Source organism: Chelonoidis abingdonii, chromosome 19, assembly GCF_003597395.2.
Source record: "Chelonoidis abingdonii isolate Lonesome George chromosome 19, CheloAbing_2.0, whole genome shotgun sequence".
NCBI lineage: Eukaryota > Metazoa > Chordata > Testudines > Testudinidae > Chelonoidis > Chelonoidis abingdonii.
This window is the reverse complement of record NC_133787.1, coordinates 36436942-36454864: the sequence shown is the minus strand read 5'-3', so window position 1 is coordinate 36454864 and position 17923 is coordinate 36436942. Positions and strand designations below refer to the sequence as shown.

The 17923-nt window shown below is 44.3% G+C and overlaps 2 protein-coding genes across 3 annotated transcripts in view; both read left to right on the top strand.

The window, feature by feature from the left end:
* Nucleotides 1-70: 70 nt before the first annotated feature.
* Nucleotides 71-6930, top strand: COX4I1 (cytochrome c oxidase subunit 4I1). The gene is made up of 5 exons (XM_032793798.2): nucleotides 71-180; nucleotides 1917-1993; nucleotides 3566-3730; nucleotides 5753-5884; nucleotides 6660-6930. Exons 2-5 carry the CDS (start codon nucleotides 1918-1920, stop codon nucleotides 6794-6796), a joined length of 510 nt encoding a protein of 169 aa, XP_032649689.1. The 5' UTR covers nucleotides 71-180; nucleotide 1917; the 3' UTR covers nucleotides 6797-6930.
* Nucleotides 6931-8099: 1169 nt separating this feature from the next.
* The window catches only part of LOC116832777 (dual specificity protein phosphatase 22-A-like), a 48484-nt gene continuing 38660 nt past the window's right edge, over nucleotides 8100-17923 (top strand). Inside the window, exons 1-2 of one of the 2 annotated variants that reach the window (XM_032793801.2) lie at nucleotides 8100-10599; nucleotides 10740-10815. In XM_032793801.2, coding sequence (XP_032649692.1) covers nucleotides 10795-10815 — 21 coding nt within the window. In that variant the 5' untranslated portion in view covers nucleotides 8100-10599; nucleotides 10740-10794. The remainder of the gene's footprint in view (nucleotides 10600-10739; nucleotides 10816-17923) is intronic. The other variant, XM_032793800.2, reaches the window with a different exon arrangement.

Sequence of the window (17923 nt, the reverse complement as noted above, 5' to 3'; positions counted from 1 at the left end):
GAATCCGCCGACGTCCCACTCTGCACCGCGGCGCGGCGCTCTCTATTTCCCTCCAGCGGCAGCGCGCTCCTCCACTATCCCGGCGGGCAGTGCGCCAGAGCGTTTCCGCCTCGCCCCTCTCTCTCGTCTCCGGTGCAGCAGCCGCGTAGAGGACGGTCGCCAGGTCGCCGGCAGCGGCGGGTGAGCGAGGCCTTGGGCCGGGTCAGACTCGGTGGGAGGAGGGGTGTCCCGCGTTGGAAGGGGAGCTGCGGGGGAGGGACCGCTGTCTGGCCGAGGGGACACGCTGGGCCCGGGGCTGTTATAGGGCCGTGTAGGGGGTGGGGGCCCCTTTTCACCCCAAGTGCCCCATGACCCTCCCCCCATGTCTTGTCCTGCTTCACAGGCCTCCGCGTCCTGCTTCCCTCGAAGCCCCCTCCCCGCCCACCCTGCGGGCAGGTAACGGGCTCCCCGTGCGCTGGCGGGATCTGCTCGGGGCAAGGCAGAGGCCGAGTGGCGCTGCAGAGCCAGCTCTGTGGGAGGCCGGGCCCGGGAGATCGAGCTGGGAACTGAGCTCTAATCGGGTGGGAGCGAGGTGCCTACCAGGAAGAGAGGATTTAATAGTTGAATGCTGATCTGTGGTGGACAGACACAAAATACACACAACCCCTGCTCCAGAGAGCTTCCTGCTAGACAGGAGAAGTCGTCCTAATTTATTGCCTTCTCCGTGCTCCGTTAGTGTAGTATTCCGGCATTTTGGAAACATGAATGAATTTTTGTTTGGGATGCTTCTGTTGGGTAGGGTACAAACACAGAGATTGTAGCTTACTAAAGTCCCAGTCTGAGTCATACTCGGACTAGAATCCATGTTTACTTCAGTCCTAGATCAGCGTTTTTCAGTCAGTGGTTTGTCCCCCCGCCCATCGCAGAAAGGGTGGGGGGAGTGGTGTTGGACAGCATTGAAAATGTTATAACAATAATTCAAAGACAAGCTAGCCCTTTCACTTCCCCGTACACCTTTACCTCTAAGGTCACGTATTCTGTCAGTTTCTTGTAACGTACACAAATTATATAAGCATATTATAATATTTTGTTTACTTTTTTATAGTAAATGTAAGGGGGTCATGAAAACATTTAATAAGGACTTACCGCATGAAGAGCTTGAGAAATCTGGCCTGAACCAATGCATTTAACTATACAGTATTTGGGATTCATTGGGAAGCACTGAATCAGGTGTCTAGGATTTTTCTAAATGTATCTTATTGATTTGTCAAGATGTTTTCATCACATTCTCCTCAAATGTTATTTGCCTACAGAACTGAAACCCCTAAAACAGCAGCATATTGGTAATGCAAAGTGAGAAACCTCTGTAAACAAGGTTGAAGCTAACTGATATAGTTTCATTAGTTAAGCTGAGGAATGAAAAGTAGAGAGAAAAATAAGTTACTAAAGCTGAAATAATTTTTAAAATTATTTTTAAGTGATTTTAGTAACACGGGCAAAATATATTAAATACTAATCTTCACAGTGACCACTGGTATTATGCCTTTTTTGATGCTTGTTCCATTGTCATCAAAATCTAGTTTTTCTGTTGCTAGTAGGTCTAGAAATGACTCCATGCACAAAGGGCTAGGGTATATTTCGCAACTATTGAAATAATATTCTTAATTATTTGTAACTTCCCCTTCCAAGATTGCATCTGAAATCTTTCCTTCTTATCACCCCGTCTGCCCATGAACCCTGGTTTATTGAAAGGTCACGAAAGAGTTGAGGGGGTTTTGGCAACTATGTGATTCCTTTGGAGAAGAAGCCTGGAAAAAAACACATCGGTCTTCAATTGCATTGTTTATATTCTAGTAGATGAAGGACAGCATTCTTCCAATTGTATCTATGAATTTGACATCTTTTAACTGATAATTTTCTATCTTTTCTTCCCTTAGAATGTTGGCTTCTAGGGCATTTAGCTTAATTGGCAAGCGTGCCATTTCCACCTCCATTGGCTTGAGAGGACATGGAGGTAACTTATTTCATTTTAAATATGATCACAGAAGTAACTTAACATTTTATGTGCCTCTTCTTAAATTGCTCATTATGAGCGGCTTTAAATTTTGTAAAAACAAGCATTTGTAAAGCCCAAGCTAATCACTGGTACAAATAGCAAAGACTGGAAAGTCTTCTGAACAGAAAAAGCTGTTTTTTTTTTGTTTTTTTTTTAAATAAAGTGTTTGGAACTACTTCCCAAGAGGATCACAAAATTGCATTTAAAGAATTTTTGTAACAATGGTAATTAAAAATGCAATTTATCCTCTATCAATGTTCTTATATGCTGAACAATATTAAATTTATCTGAAAACTTGAGATAAAAGTACACTGTGATCTGTGATTGTTCTGAACACGGACCTAGCTCTGCTATGACAGCGATTTCTATGAGAGCCAAATGTGGTTTTTTGGCAGCACATTGTTATTTGGAAATCTTTTTGTAATTTGGTACTTTAAGGATATTGTTTGTTGACCCGGCACAGGCTGGGCGTTTCAAACTTCAGTGTGTTTGGAGAGGATGGGATATTATGCAAATATCAAGCAGTGACTGTGGAAACAAGGCAGCAAAAACCGAATTGAGGAGTGGTGACTCACACTGATTTAGAGTTTATCTACACTAACGGTGCCAGTGTAGACAAGTCCTTAAAGTGCTGTCGCAGCAGTTCTTTAAAGTGGCTTGTGTAGTTGTGGCAAAGTGCTGGGAGAGGCTTTGAGGGGCATAGCTAGGCTTCCAGCGCTGGTGCACTGTCTACACTGGCACTTTACAGGAGTGAAACTTGCTGCGCTCGGGGGTGTTTTTTCACACTCCTGAATGAGAAAGTTGCAGCGCTGTAAAGTGCCAGTGTAGACAAGCCATAAAAAACTACCTTAGCACAGCTGCACCTGAATTCTGTCAAACTAGCGCAGTCTACGCAGGGATTTAAATCGGCTTAGCAGCGCTGCTCAGGGATGTGGATTACAGATTTAAAGTGACCTAATTTGCTAATGTAGACCAGGCTTTACTTGTCCAGTAGCAAGAAAGTTTAGTTGATAATCTGTGCCATCACCAGTAGATGGCATCAGAGAACTACAATAGCCCTAGAGGGATAGAACCTAGACAGGGTAATTGCATGAAATTGTGTAGCAAAATATAACTTGACGGCTTTCTAAATATTTAAAGGGAGATTGTGAACTTTAAATAGAGTAAATTTTGGGAGGGGAAAAAGTGGTTTCAGGCATTACAAGCTTCTCTAAGACCCTTTGCCAATTTTTATAGTCTGAAAATGTTTACTAATGGGTATTTAAAAAAAACAAATCTCTCCTTTGATGCTGTGATACACACACAGTACACAAATTGGATAAAGAATTACTCTTTTAATTGTTAAATTATAATAATATTAGATGTTTCTTATAACAATAATAGTTTAAAAAATCAGAGAGAAGCATTTCCCCCCCCCTTTAAAACTTCTTACTTGGCATTTTTTTGAACCTTAGAAGTTCAGGTATGCTCTCCTGATACTTTTGGCGTCTGCACATATGTACGTTTGACTCTTTCTTGTCTCTTAAGCAGGTGTTGCGAAAGTGGAAGACTTCAGTCTTCCAAATTACATTGATCGTCGTGACATTCCCCTGCCTCAGCTGGAATACGTAAGGAATCTCTCTGCTGAGCAGAAAGCCCTGAAAGAAAAGGAAAAGGCATCATGGAGTGCCCTCTCCATTGATGAGAAGGTTGGATGTAGGTACTCAGGGTACTGAAAAATAAAATACAGCCCTGCTGCTGAGGATGATGTAATCTGCTCTGTTGTGCATACAGTATTGATGGACATCACTTAGGAAACAGATGAACAAAGAAGGAAACCTCCAACTCTCTAGTCTTAAGCCCTCATCCTGCACATGGATCTGTGTGGGTAGAAACCCTTGGGTCAGTTTGGAGCCCCATTGAAGTCATTAGAACTCCTTCTGTATGCAGAAGCCCCCCAATCTGATTGCAGTGTCAGTCATCTGCAGTAGCAGTCTGAGTCCTAATTGTCTCAAAGGCTTGCCTTTTTTAACCCCCTGGGGCACACATTGATGCTTAAACTCATTGATAAAGGCCCCATGGTAGAGTTGTGTAAAGGTAACTCTGTGAGCAAATAGTAGTGTAGATGCAGTGTCTTTGGGTTACTTCAGAATCGCCCTGCAAGTTCTCTCTTTCACGTTAGGGTGTCCCAACTACTTCAGCCAACTGATAGCTGATCTTAAGAGCTCCGAAATAACTGCTCATTTGTGATTCCCAACTTAAGCTATAAAGCGCTTAGGCTGTGCTATAGTCAAGGACATCAAGCTGTGCATGTTGCCCTACTGCTTACTCTGGCTTTCTGAGAATCCTCTTGCTCTTGTTAGAGCTTTTGAAGCTTCTGCTTCCTCCCCTCCCCCTTCTACTTTACACCCATTTTGCAGCTACCATCTGTGTGTCTGAATCCTTCAGGTGGAGGGGTCACTGCTGAGCAGTCAAAGGCACTTCTTAACTCCCACAGACTTAAGTTGTTGGCTAAAGGAGAAGGAAGCTGGTGAAACCCAGGTTTCATACTGGGTAGTGGAGAACATTAACACCTCTCAACTCCCCTGCTTATGTAATTTAAAAAAAGCTGAATTACATTGTATGATTGTTTATTCTATGATGGGGAAATGGCTGGAAATATTTGTTTTCGCTTGTTGCTAACAGCAGCTGATATTAATTGCAAAGTATACAGCACAGAACTGAAATATTTGCATACTTTTAGTTTGTGATTAGTAAAATATTAAACCTTAACATTATTGGCTAAAGCTCAGACATACACACACAGGCATCTAGAGGTGCAGGTGAAACTGTATCTTTATACCAGTCTGTTGTGTTGAGGTATCTTGTGAGGGTTCTCAACAGCTTGGGATCTATGTACAATGTGCACTGTCATATCCTCTTTTCCAGTGGCATGAGTCTTATGTCACTTCAGCATTGTAAGATGTAATATTTTTGTCTTTCTGAAGCTTCTCTACATATGCAATAAGCACTTTAAATTATATTTTTCAAGATACCTTAAACAGACTAAACTAAAACTCTTTAGCAGAGTAGAAATAGCCTTTTAAAAAACTTCAAATGCAATTCAGCCCCCAGATTAGCCACGAGACAATTCCTATTAAAACAAAAGAACCATGCAGGGAGTCGGGAGATTTGGATTTTTTTCCTGATTCTGTCTGTCACTCTGTGACCTTGGAAGGTCACACAATCACTCTAGTGCCTTGACTTCCCCATCTACAAGTAAAGCTAAACATAGTGTCTTAACTCAGAGGTGTGATGAAGCTTAATGTTTGTAGAGTGCCATGAGATCTTTGTGTGGAAGATGATGTAGAACTGAAAAGCTGTTACAACTTCTGTGCAATTTAGAACTGCTCTACAAATTAGTATCCTCTCTCTCCCCACCTCGCAGTCTGCATGCACAAGGATTTCAGCCACTTCTTTGCCAAGCAGAGTGTTTCATAGCATTCAATAAACTGTTTGAAAAGGGGGATTAAAATAGATGTGGCACAGTTAGGTTCCACTATCTATCAACTTGTGGAGAAAATAAGTGATTAGTAGGTTTTTGGAATATTTCTTAGACTCAAACAAATGTACTGTAGTTTCTGTAAGAAGTATGTTCAGCCTCAGGAGCCATGTGCTAGTTTCAAAACTCAGGGGAGAAGTCTTTTGTGTAGCTTACAAATAATGCAGTGAAAAAGACTGATGCTTTCTCCTTTTCAGTGTATCGTATCAAATTCTGTGAGACCTTTGCTGAAATGAATAGGGGATCAAATGAGTGGAAGACTGTTATTGGTGGTGTGCTCTTCTTCTTGGGCTTCACTGCCTTTATTGTCATTTGGCAGAGATTGTATGGTAAGTGAACGACGTGTTCTTTTATCTTACAAAGTAGCTCATATCTATTTTCAGTTTTAAAAAAAGTTTTCCTACCCTAAACTGTGCTTAGAACTCCAAATCTTGCATGATTTAGGAAGTGCTGAAACCTTAAGCCATACTGGTTTCTACTTAGGTTCTTTCCTATTGGCTTTAAGCAGATAAATAGCTTAACCATCCCGGAATCTTAATCAAATGTGCTTAGGGAAACCATATTTGTGTACCAGTGATCACACCGCTTTCCCTTCCTCCTTCAAAACAGTCTCCACACTATAGAATCAAAACTCACCCCCTTCTGAGAGTCTGGCTTTATTTACAAGAAAACTAAGAACTGTATAACAGACTCCAGCCCAATCCTTCTCAACATGATTGGCTGCTCCTAGGGTTCCTCTAACCCTCAGAACTGCCCAGCTCAGATCCTTTCTCCCAAAGATAACTGCTCTCTGTGATGGAGGTTAAGAGTGGCTAACTGAACCACCTGCAACAGTGAGTTTGCAGGACTCCTCTTGCATCTCTCTGCTAGCGAGGTGAGGTACAAGAGAAGAGTGCCCCTTCTTGCAGCATCCTTGCCAATCAACAAATCTTTAACTGGACATTTAGAATTCATGCAGGAAACTAAATAGATTTTATGGGACTTATTCAGTGGATGTGCATTGTGAGCTTTGAATTGATAAAAGTGCATTTTTCATGCCATCCAATAGATGGCTTTGAACATCGTTGTGTCACAATAAAATCTGAACTGAATTTTGAATTGCAGTTTATGGTCCTGTTCCTCACACCCTTTCTGAGGAATGGGTGGCTATGCAGACCAAGAGAATGCTGGATATGAGAGTTAACCCAATCGAGGGCTTCTCGGCCAAATGGGACTACGACAAGAACGAATGGAAGAAGTAAAAATCACTCCTGGGATCACTGGACCTGCTGTCCACTTGAATTTTAAATGATTCCATTGCCTACATGTGACCTCACTGCATCTGTACTGGAACAAATTCCATTTAAATGCTAATAAATGTCTGGTTTACTTGAAAGTTTCTTGTATTGATTTTAAATGCTTCCAGTTGTGTAGGCTGTAATGGTTAGTACGGTTTGCTAAGGGGCAAAGTCTTTCTAAATATTACTGTATTGTCATGGGCTGATGGTACAGCATTACAGGTTCAGTAAAAGGGAATGATGCACCCGTGTTGCCAGTTATTTTTAATTTAGGGGGTCTCATTTTATCAGAGAATAACACCAAAATTAAAAAGGCAGTTTAAAAAGCCCCAGTACACGACCTCATCCTCACTTATTTTACTGAAATAGCAAAGTATCATGCTGCTGTGTACTAAGTGCTTTTATCTAAGCTATTGGCCCTGGAGGTCCTACTAGTAAGTAGTGATTTATCTTTCATTAGTACAGAGCATTTGGAATTCTTGTTGCAAGGGTTTAACAGAAACAGTCTTAAGAAAATATTTCTAAAGTGTTTCTGTTGCACAGCCAGAAATCAGTATGGCTACATAAAGATCTGAACTGCATTCAGTACAAGCAGATCACAGCCCACAGCAGCTTTCCTGGAAGCTATCTTTGTCCCACAGATAGAATTTCAGTAGGCAGAACACAGTAGCTTGACAGATTTCAGTGTAACTCCTGCCCCCCCCCCTCCTTTTTTAAAGGAAACTTGGCTGAGGATTTTCACTGTCAAGTTTCTGACCTCTGTTTTCATTTTGACCCATGGTCAGTTCCATATTTATACTGTCATTTTTGGAGGGCAGGAGAAGCTTATAATAAAGTGGGATAAGGAGAGGACACTAGCTCATCTGTGTGTGGGCCTGAACTATTCTAGTTTTTTAAATACAAATTAACAAAACTTAAGGGAGAAGAGAAATATCCAAGATGTGGCGATGACTATATTTCAATATACGCTTTTAATACTTAGTCAGCCTCTCATCCTAGAGGGTGACCATGTAGATGCTGACGTTCTTCCAGAGATGGAAGAAGTGATCCAACACTAAAGTTTTTAGAAATGAGTAATACCTTATCCAATAGGAATGAGCTGTTTACCTAAAATCCCTTTGTATTTACCTAAACTTGGTCTGAACCCATTCCAACTTCACACCCTTTCTCTTGCAGCAATGGAATAACGTGAAGCAATTTAGATGTGAAAATAGTGTGTCCAGCTGGGCAGGGGGAGTGCTTAGATACCACGGTGACTGGTGCTAAACAAATCCTAAGGTAGCTAACTGGTGCCCCATAACACATCACAATATTTGATCAGTACTAATGGCATTGTGGAGTGAGCCACCTCTGGGGTCACTTTCTACATCCTGTAGCTGCTGTATTTTTCCTAGGGAGACACCTAACAGTGACCTGTGCCATAAAATTTCTGTGGAAAAGTCTTCAGCCAAAATATTTAAAGGTGGTCTCAGTTTGTGCACATTAATTTTTGGGTACCGCACTTGAGTGGTGTTTTTTTTTTTTTTTTTTTTAAAGTGTTGGTTTTAACTTCCTTTGTCCGTTTCCCTGCCTGCAAACTAGGAGACAATGCTTCCCCTTAGCAGGAGGGTGTCCTGATTCTAAAGCCAGTTACGTATTTGGCATTCCTGTGCTGGGGTGAGGAGTGTCAGAGAAAAACCTAAACATCAAATAATTTCTGGTCTCTTCCTTGTGCATATCCAATGCCTGCCCTAGCAGAGGTCAAGTGGTCAATCTTTATTTCAGGAAATGAACGTTTCAACATGCATTTAATATAACAATTAGGAGGAGATTTTCAAAGGCAGGCAGATGCCCATCTCCCATTGACTTTCAAGGGAAGTTGTGTACCAAACTCACCTTTGGGCATTTTGAAATGTCTCCATCTATGTACCCTGGGCTGCCACTATTGGAATGTATATCACAGAGGTGACTGTGGTATGGTCAGTTTTGCAGTGGTAAACCTGACAGCAAAATTCTGTTGCTCCTGACTGTAAGCTTGGAAGAGAATGATGACAGTGACATTCAAAGCACCTGTCAGTATCCTGTGAACCAATGATGGTGCCTTTCATGGGTCATGTCAATTCACACGTTTTGTTTTGTTTTGTTTTGGTTTTTTTGCAGCCTAAATAGGGGCATTGTCATTTTTTCTCCTCCCATCTGTTTTGGGAATTAGAATTAGGTCTGTATCATTTTATTGTTTCCAGAGAATCCAACTGGTTTGGAAGATGATGATTTAGGGAGTAATGCAGACATTCCATCCAGTGCTGGAGTGTAGATATTTGATTGCCAGGTTTTAACTACTATGCTGAACTGCTGCAGTTTTGTTTTTCTTAGTGCTAAGGGCCTCTGATGGATGCTACAGACTCTTTCAAAGTGAAAAATAATTTTGCGCAGCCTCAGAAGAGAGTTTGTTTTGGCCTCCTCGGAGGGGTTGATTGACTCATTACCCACTTCCCCCCCCACCCCCACTACATGCTCAATTACTTGAACATCTTTCCACCCCCTTTGCAAAAAAAAAAAAAATCATTTGAATACCATGGGCCAAATTCTGACTGTATTTCTCAGTAAATCTGGAGTAGCTCCACAGGTGAGAGGGACATGCTTTGGAGCTTACACAGAGCTCTTCCGGTCTGGGGAAATACAAGGTGAACAGAGTGTTTAGCAGCAGTTAACATATTCCAAGAGCTCATTCAAGGTGAAGTGGCCCATTAACACCCCTTCAGTCAGAGGGAGGAGAGGAAGGGCCATTAGTTATAGTAACTCAGCATTAGGGGTTAATTCCCTGATTGTTGTAATCAGCCATAAAACCAGTCTCACTTCAGTCCATGATTTTTAGTGTCTAGCAGAGTTATGAATGTAAGCTCCTAGGCTCATGTTTTGAAGATGATGTGCGGGTTTCCTTTGAGGATGTGGACTGGGTCAGATAGTGATTGCTTTGTGAAAAGTGTTCACCCAGGTGTCGCCCAGTGTTCACCCAGGTGTTGTGGTGTGTTTATCTTCTAGCATTTTTCTATGCAAGTTCATTGAGAGCGTACACCACATGTTATGATAAGCATGTGTAGAAGCCATGGATCTTGAAAGGGGTGTTGATCATTGTAGCAGTGGAGATTTGTCTATCACTTACAAGAGAATAGAATCTGGCCCTAAAAAAGGAGAGAAATGAATTGGTTCTGTAGGAGTTATAGTCCAGACAGCACTTTAGCAGAATGTTGCCCACCACGTGAGCTCAGCTGTGCCATGAAGCACTGGGGACAGCAGTGAACAGATGCCTGGAGCAAATGGTGAAGGGAAAGGAGGGAGACTTAAACTGTCTGTCAGGTGAAAGGAGCAGCCGTGGGGATAATAGCCAACTGCATGCAGGTAGGTGTCCTGCCTAATGCCCTGGGAATTTGCAGCAGCCTGCACTAGGACTGACAGTGTCTCACTAAAATATTTAAATCCTCTTCCTGTGCTACATTTCTTCACCACCATAGAGCTTTTGAGCACCTTCCTTTCCAGCAGGCCTGAACTGGCAAAGGAGAGGGGAAAGGCACAATTCTGCATGGAGATGAATGAATGACTAACTCCAAAAGCCTCCTCAGAGCCGGTGTGCGTGCAAGAGTCCCCAGAGGGACAGGGAATCCGGAAGAGAAACCTGAGCCACACACATCCTGGGAACCTTCCTTCATCCAACTCCGCCCTACACTGGCTGTAGTGCTCAGTGCTCCCTCGTCCCGCTGAGAACTAGGCAGAGCTGCTGCAGCTGGTAGGTGAGCTGAATTTGCTAGGGCTCTGTAAACTCCTGACTAGTGCATACGTCCCGCTCTTGCCTCTTGGCAGCTGCACACACAGCTTTGGTTCCTTCTTTTGGAGGAGGCAGATCTCACTGTCCTGATTTGTTTGTTTACAGAGAGTCTTGGTTACTGAGAAGAAACCTGCGCTCTTTGCCTTGGGAAAGAGCTGTCATGGGGACTGGAATGAGCAAGGTACACGCACCTCAACGCTGCAGCTGTTGCATTTGAGGCAGGAACCCTGATGCTTATAAAGAACCTTTTACTCCTGTCCAGCCTGCTGCACTGGCCAGTAGGAAAGAGGGGATGCCCTAAATGTGATCTAAGTCTTTCCCGTCTATGCCCTGTAATATTCTTACAGCTTAGAGGCTTAATGTAGTTTTTCCTGGGAAAAGAAGAGAGATTTTAAAGACTATCATTTAAAAAACAAGCAAGGATCTTTAGGTTGCTTATACCTAGACAGTAAGCTCCTTGGGGTAAAGACTGTCTTTTTTTCTCTGTTTGTTCAGCACCTTGCAGAATGGAGTCCTGATCCAGGACTGGAGCTCCTAGGTGTTACCACAGTACAAATACATAATTTCCTGGAAGGGTGTGATAAAACCATTAGGAAAAAAAATTAAAGTTAGACTGGGTCTGAACCCTCATTTCTTGTTCCTGGGGTAATAAGAACTCCACACCATTAGCATCTCTAGAGCCACTACTCACCAATCCAGTTAGCCTATTAAACCCTAATTCACTATTGTGCCCGTGTGAGAGGGAGTGAGTTTGTATTTTCCCCACTTTTTAGCCAGTTATATGTATTTTTGGTATGTTGCTCTCACCTGGCTATGATTCATTGGGAGAGAAAGTAGATTTTTATGGGGTGTTTGTTACTAGTGCAGGCAGTGGAAGGATCAATTACTGTTCATGTCCCTAAATAACTGGGAGAGGCATGACTTATCTAATTTAAAATTAGATCCTGGAACTAAATTAGAGACACCGGATCAGCACAGACTTTCGCCACCCTGTGCTCGTGCTGCTGCATCGTGGTATAACACCAGTTTCAGAAGCAGGATGGCTGGCGTCCCTGCAAGAAAGGCTGGGGCGTTGTTTTATGAGAACTTCTCCAAATACAGCCTGGATCTGAAAATAGTCACTCGTTGGACAAACTGTGGCCCTGATCCTGCAATAAGAGCTCTGCAGGGGGCGCCCTTTCAGGACTGGGGCTTATGTCTTACGGCTTCAAATCGAAACCTCAGAACGGAAAACTCCCAAGCTTTGGGGAAGATCAGGGCTGAGTATTTGGGGACTTGCTACCCTCACAGATCCAGTGCTCTGCTAACAGCACTCTTATCTCCCAGAGAGGGGAGTGGGTATGTGTTATCCATAGGGCATCAACACTAAATACAGAACTCAGATTTCTAATTCAGAGCCATTTTTAAGTCCTCTACTACTCTTTTGAGAGCTCCGTAACTCCACAGAGCCCTCAGAATCAGATAATACATATTTTTACACAGTTTGGGGACCCATTCCACTGTTAAATCTTGTGGTGTTAGATCCTGCAGGTTCAAAGTGGGATTAACTATTAGGAATTATTTTTCCCCTCTTTTGTGAGATTTTTCTATCCTAAGGTGTGTTCTGGCCTCACCTGCTGAGTGGGTTTATTATACATAATTATTGGACTTTATGAGGATAATATAGCTGTACTTTGAAGTTATTGTAACAAAAACAGACAGAAGTCCTAAGTAAAAAATACATCTGAACTGTTCTTCCTGTTTTCAAAAGAAGACATTGAGCTGTAGTGGATTGAGTTGAAGGTAACAGGGCAAATTTCTGGGGAAGGGATATGTTTCCAGGGGCAGGTATTGGCTCTGCAGCAGTGACTAAGCCAGAAGATGAAAAGGAGAGAGCATGGCTTCCCTCTTTGTGTCCATAGCCAGAGGAAGGAGCAGCTGAACAAGTGGGATGACTCGTGTTGCAGCAGCCTCAGGGAGAGATCTCGGCCTCTCTACAGGACAGAAAACAAGTGCACTGAGTTGCCAGTGGAATGATTATTTACTGACACTAATTTTAGTATCCAAGCTTCTGTATGAGAGATCAGGAGTTTAGAGATAATTTGTAGAAGCATATAGAGTAGATTCAAATCATTTAAGCAGCTCTACGATATTTAAATATTTATAAGCCAGGAGGACAATATAGAGGGTTTGACTGTGGGCTTTTCTGATAAGTTAATATTTTGCATCACACAAACTGCAAACTTTTCTGATTTAGCAGAAACCAGACTGAATGATTCATTGGGAGAGAGAGTAGATTTTTATGGGGTGTTTGTTACTAGTGCAGGTAGTGGAAGGATCAATTACTGTTCATGTCCCTAAATAACTGGGAGAGGCATGACTTACAGGCAGGTCTGGACTTAGAGACCACTTCCACTAAATCTGTGGGTGTGACATTTCTATGCATAGAATGTCTTGTCATTTGGATGCAAGGAGCCCTAATGCTGTTACGAACCTGTGCCCCCTAAGAAATGTGATGACCACATTGTGTTTTGTGCCATGATCAGTTGGGAAATCAGTAGTGTGGCTACAGATCAGATTCTCCTACTCCAAAAGCAGGAGTAGCAGACTTCTGCCATCTTAACTGAAGGAGAATCTCCATTGGTTATTAGCAGTATGGGGCCAATGACACACAGTTGCACTGTTCTGATTTCATTCAGTAGATGGGAGTGGTGCACATACATGCTAGACAGTTCATTACAATAATTTGCACTAGAACTGGCAGAAAAAAACATAAAATAAATTCACAGAATAAACAATTTGAAAATTTTCAGCCTTTCATCGTACATATGATCTCAAAGGACTCTGCAAACACTAACTCCCTATTTCTATACTACAATCCTGCCTCCAGCCCCTCTTCCTCATATGTGCTCATGGCCCTTTGCCCCTGTTCCTACCATACATCAAAGCAGGGTCCAGCTTTAATGGTGCTTCAAAGGGAGGTGGGGCAACTGAAATCAAAGCAAGAGCTTACAGGGCATTCTGGGTGTTTGAGGAGAGGCTGCAGCAGGACAATGATCTGAGACAGGGAAAGGGAACCAGTATTGCCAGACCCAAATGTTCAAAAATCATGAGTCCAATCCCTCCCCCAAATCATGATGATTGACTTAACAAGGTGAGGTTTTTTGAAAAAAATGAAAATGAAAATGAACCAACTTTCATTTTATTTTATTTGCCTTTTGAGCCTTTCAGGTTCTTTGGCTTCCTGTCTTTCTCTGCAGCCATGAGGGCTAGCAACTACTGTGCAGAGAGAGATGCCCAGCTGGGCAGTAGGTAGGGTGCTCTGCACCCCAGTGTGGGGTAGGGCTGTGCAGCCATCAAATGGTGTCCCACAGGATGAGTTCCCAGCTAGGTAGCAGGCAGCGTGTTTCTCAGCAATCCCAGGAAGATGCCAAGCTGTGCATCGCTCCATGGTGTCAAGGAGATATACAGCTTTGCCATGACTACCAGACCCCTGCTTTCCAGCACTCAAGAGTTTTCATGCTGGATGGGGACTCACACCTGCTGCCTGTTTGTTTCATCCTCGGCAAGGTGCTGCCTGTAGTTATGGACTCAAAGCTGCAGCCCCAGAATCCCTCTTACTGCCTCATCTCTCTGATTGTGGGCTCAGCCAGGTCCCAGCAGAGTAAGGCTTTTCAAGTTGTCTATTTGTAGAGCGTGGTCTTGAGACAGAGATCTATTCTGGACTGTGCGATGTCCTCGCAAGGTCCTCCAGCTGGCTGCATGGAGCAATCAGTCATGATGACACTGCCGGCTTGCCTGTTCTGCCAGGAGCAACACAGTGCTTGAAGACAAAGTGCCTGGTTTCTTTTCCTCCCTCCTCTCTCTTAGTTCCTTAGAAGGGCAAAGAGTTCAGTCCTCTGATGTCATGAGAGCTAAAGCCACTGCATAGCCAAAATCATTCCCAAACAGAGTCTAGACATGGCCAGTCACTGATCATAAACCGTAGGCCCTGTTGGCCAGCCCGAATCCTCGGAGCCATCTGACCCTTGGTAACTGCTCCTTTGGCCTTTGCCTTTCTGATGATACGCTAGAGGAGCAGAGCTCAACTAAGTAACTGAGCTGTTTCTGTCCCATCTCCCATTATGTCCCATCTCCTGCCCTGAGCACGGTGCACTGTCTTACCATTCCCACCCCTGGGGTTTTCACGCTGCTCCCCAAACCTGGAGGAGCCTCCCCTGTCCTGTGCATGAGGAGGCCACGCTCTTCTACTGCAATACCTCTCTTAAAACCTGCTCCGTTTACCTTTCTGTCTGCCAAGGGCTGCTGCTCATGGGCTCTCTGCTCTTCCTGCCTCAGCCTCAGCCTCTGACTGCAGCCATCTGAACGTACATGGCTCTCTCTGTCCGTTACTATGGTCTCTGCTTGGCTAATTCAGACTGCACGCTGCTTGGGGCAGGGACTGTGGGCTGGATCCTACCCATCTGTCTATCTCTTCTGACAGATTCCTCCACTCGTCCACTATCTGAGTGCTAGCGACAGTGGGCCGCTCAGCACAGCCAAAGAGAGGTAAGGGCAAAGGCGGCTTTGTGCATGCCTGGTCCCAAGGCTGATGGGGTCTAGAGCTGCCCTAAATTCCTACCTGGCTGCAATGGCCCCCAGGAGAATCCTCTTGCAGCCTGTTGACCCAGATTGAAGAGTGCTTTGTGATGCTGGAATGGTGCGAAGCAACCTTGCCAGGGTCCCAGGAACCCGATTGTTTGTCTCAGCTCTCTAAAGTGCCATGGAAGGTTTATGATGTTATGTAAATCGTCGTAGCAATCTCCTCTCCTCTTTGGAACCAACAGGAGAGCATCAAAGACAAAACAAGTTGGCTGAAATATCCCCTTGGAAAGTATTAAAAATAGCCCAGGCATTTCCATCTCTTCCCCAGCCCCGGATGCAGCCCCAGAGCCAGCGTTTAAAACTGTTTGCAAGAGGTTGTTGCTATAGAAACACAAAACAAAGTCCCAGCGTCTCTTGGCACAGCCCTGGCTCATCATCATTTAAAGACAAGCCAAGTCTCTTGAAAGGTCACAGCAGATGCTGCTTGTGTTTTGGTTGCCATGCAACTTGACGTGCGTGTGGAGCTTGGCAGCGTGTTGGCTGATCTGGTTTGGCATTTGGGCCACGTTCCCCATTGGAGTCACTGGCTGGTTGGATGAGCTGTGGTGCCTCTTCCAACAGCGCTGGATAGTTAACATACTGTATGTTAGGAGAGTGGACAGCCCAGGACATTGGGATATAGGAAACTTCCGCTTCTTCTGCAGCTCACGGGGTTGTTGATGACCGAAGGTGTGACTGTCGATCACCTGGGGGAAATGAGCTGAGATTCTCAGACCACTTCCTGGTGCTCAGGAGTCCTCATAACTCCACCTTCTCAGCTGGCCCCCTCATTGGCAGCCTCAGTGGAGAGGCCAAGGGCTGATTGGGCTGTGGAGACTGAACTCCTGTCTCACCCTTTGAACTGGACTCACCCTGTAAAGGTGGAAACACATTGACTTGGCAACATGGGGGTGAGCTGGCCCTGCCAAAGCCCATAAGGTACCTGCTCTGGGGAAAAACAGAGACTGTCCAGCTCCAGGGCTATTGACCAGCACTAACATTTGGTTTCCTGAACCACCCCTGTTGCAAAAAAGGCAAACGTCATTCTGGGATGTATTAGCAGGAGAGTTGTAAGCAAGACACGAGAAGTAATTCTTCCACTCTACTCCATGCTGATTAGGCCTCAGCTGGAGTATTGTGTCCAGTTCTGGGCGCCACATTTCAGGAAAGATGTGGACAAACTGGAGAAAGTCCAGAGAAGAGCAACAAAAATGATTAAAGGTCTAGAAAACATGAATTATGAGGAAAGATTGAAAAAATTGGGTTTGTTTAGTCTGGAGAGAGAAGACAGAGAGAGGGAACATGATAACAGTTTAAGTACATACAAAGTTATTACAAGGAGGAGGGAGAAAAAATACTCTCCTTAACCTCTGAGGATAGAACAAGAAGGAAAGGGCTTTAATTGCAGCAAGGGTGGTTTAGGTTGGACATTAAGAAAAAGTTCCTACCTGTCAGGGTATATAAATTGCCCAGAGAGGTTGTGGAATCTCCATCACTGGAGATTTTTAAGAGCAAGTTAGACAAACACCAGTCAGAGATGGTCTAGATAATACTTAGTCCTGCCAGGAGTGCAGGGCCTGGACTAGATAACCTCTCGACGTCCCTTCCAGTCTTACAATTCTATGTGTATAAATGTAAGCCAGCAAACTAAATGTGTTAACGTCAAAGGCCTGAGTTTGACTGACCTCTACATTTCTGCATTCCCAGACTGGCATTGGGCAAGACACCCAGGGTCTTGGAAATGTTCACAACCTAATGCAGTTTGTTTGCTTATTAATTAAGATAGTTTTTAATTATACACGTAGCTTATAATTTCTCCAAAGGGTTTGCAACCCCAGGTCCTGATCCTACAAGCACTTATGCATGTGCTTAACATGAAGACTGTGATCATTCCCATTGAATTCATGCCATGGGACAAATCTCAGGCTTCAAGCTAAGCACGTGCGTGTTTGCTGGATCAGGGCTTGAGAGAGAAGGACGCGTGTGCTGGGAAAGGAGAGAATGAAACAAACAAGAAAAAGTCAGTTATTCCCTCCCCTCTCCTCCCTTTGTCAGGGGGTTCACTACTCACGGCTGGGGTGCCTCCTTGTGGCTGTGTCTGGGGAATAGCTCCGCCTCTGACGCTCCCTTCCATGTCTCATTCGTGCTGAGTCCCGCTCACGCTCCAGAAGTTGCAGTGCTTCCCCTTTGAGACTCAGGATGCTTCCTCTTCGGGACTGGGTCAGGTCATTCTAGCATTCCCTTTCCTGGGTATCAAAGTCTGGCTGTCTGGGTATCGTTCCTGGCAGTCCTCCAGTTCAAGGTTAGGCCACTTCATTTGTGGCTGGAGGGGAATCTGGGCCTGCTCACTACTCAGGGTTCCAGCCTAGGGACCTTACAATCAGCAGCCAGGGTCTGCTCTGTCCCAAACCTTGCCGCTGTTTTCCTGGCCTGCTTCCTACTCTGTCTCTATCAGGCTTCCTTATCCACAACCCTTCTGAATAGGTGCACCCTTGCCTTAGGGCCCATGTACTCTCCCCCTGGGTTTCTCCCTCATTCCTCTCTAAGCCGGGAGAGTGACTGAAGGTTTCCATGCTGCAGTCTTCTTCTGCCCTCATTCTTGGCCTTATATCAGCCCCCCTGCTCCTGCTCAGCCTGGGGCTCCATTCTCAGTCCTCTCCCTCAGATGTGGTTTATCAGGTAACTTA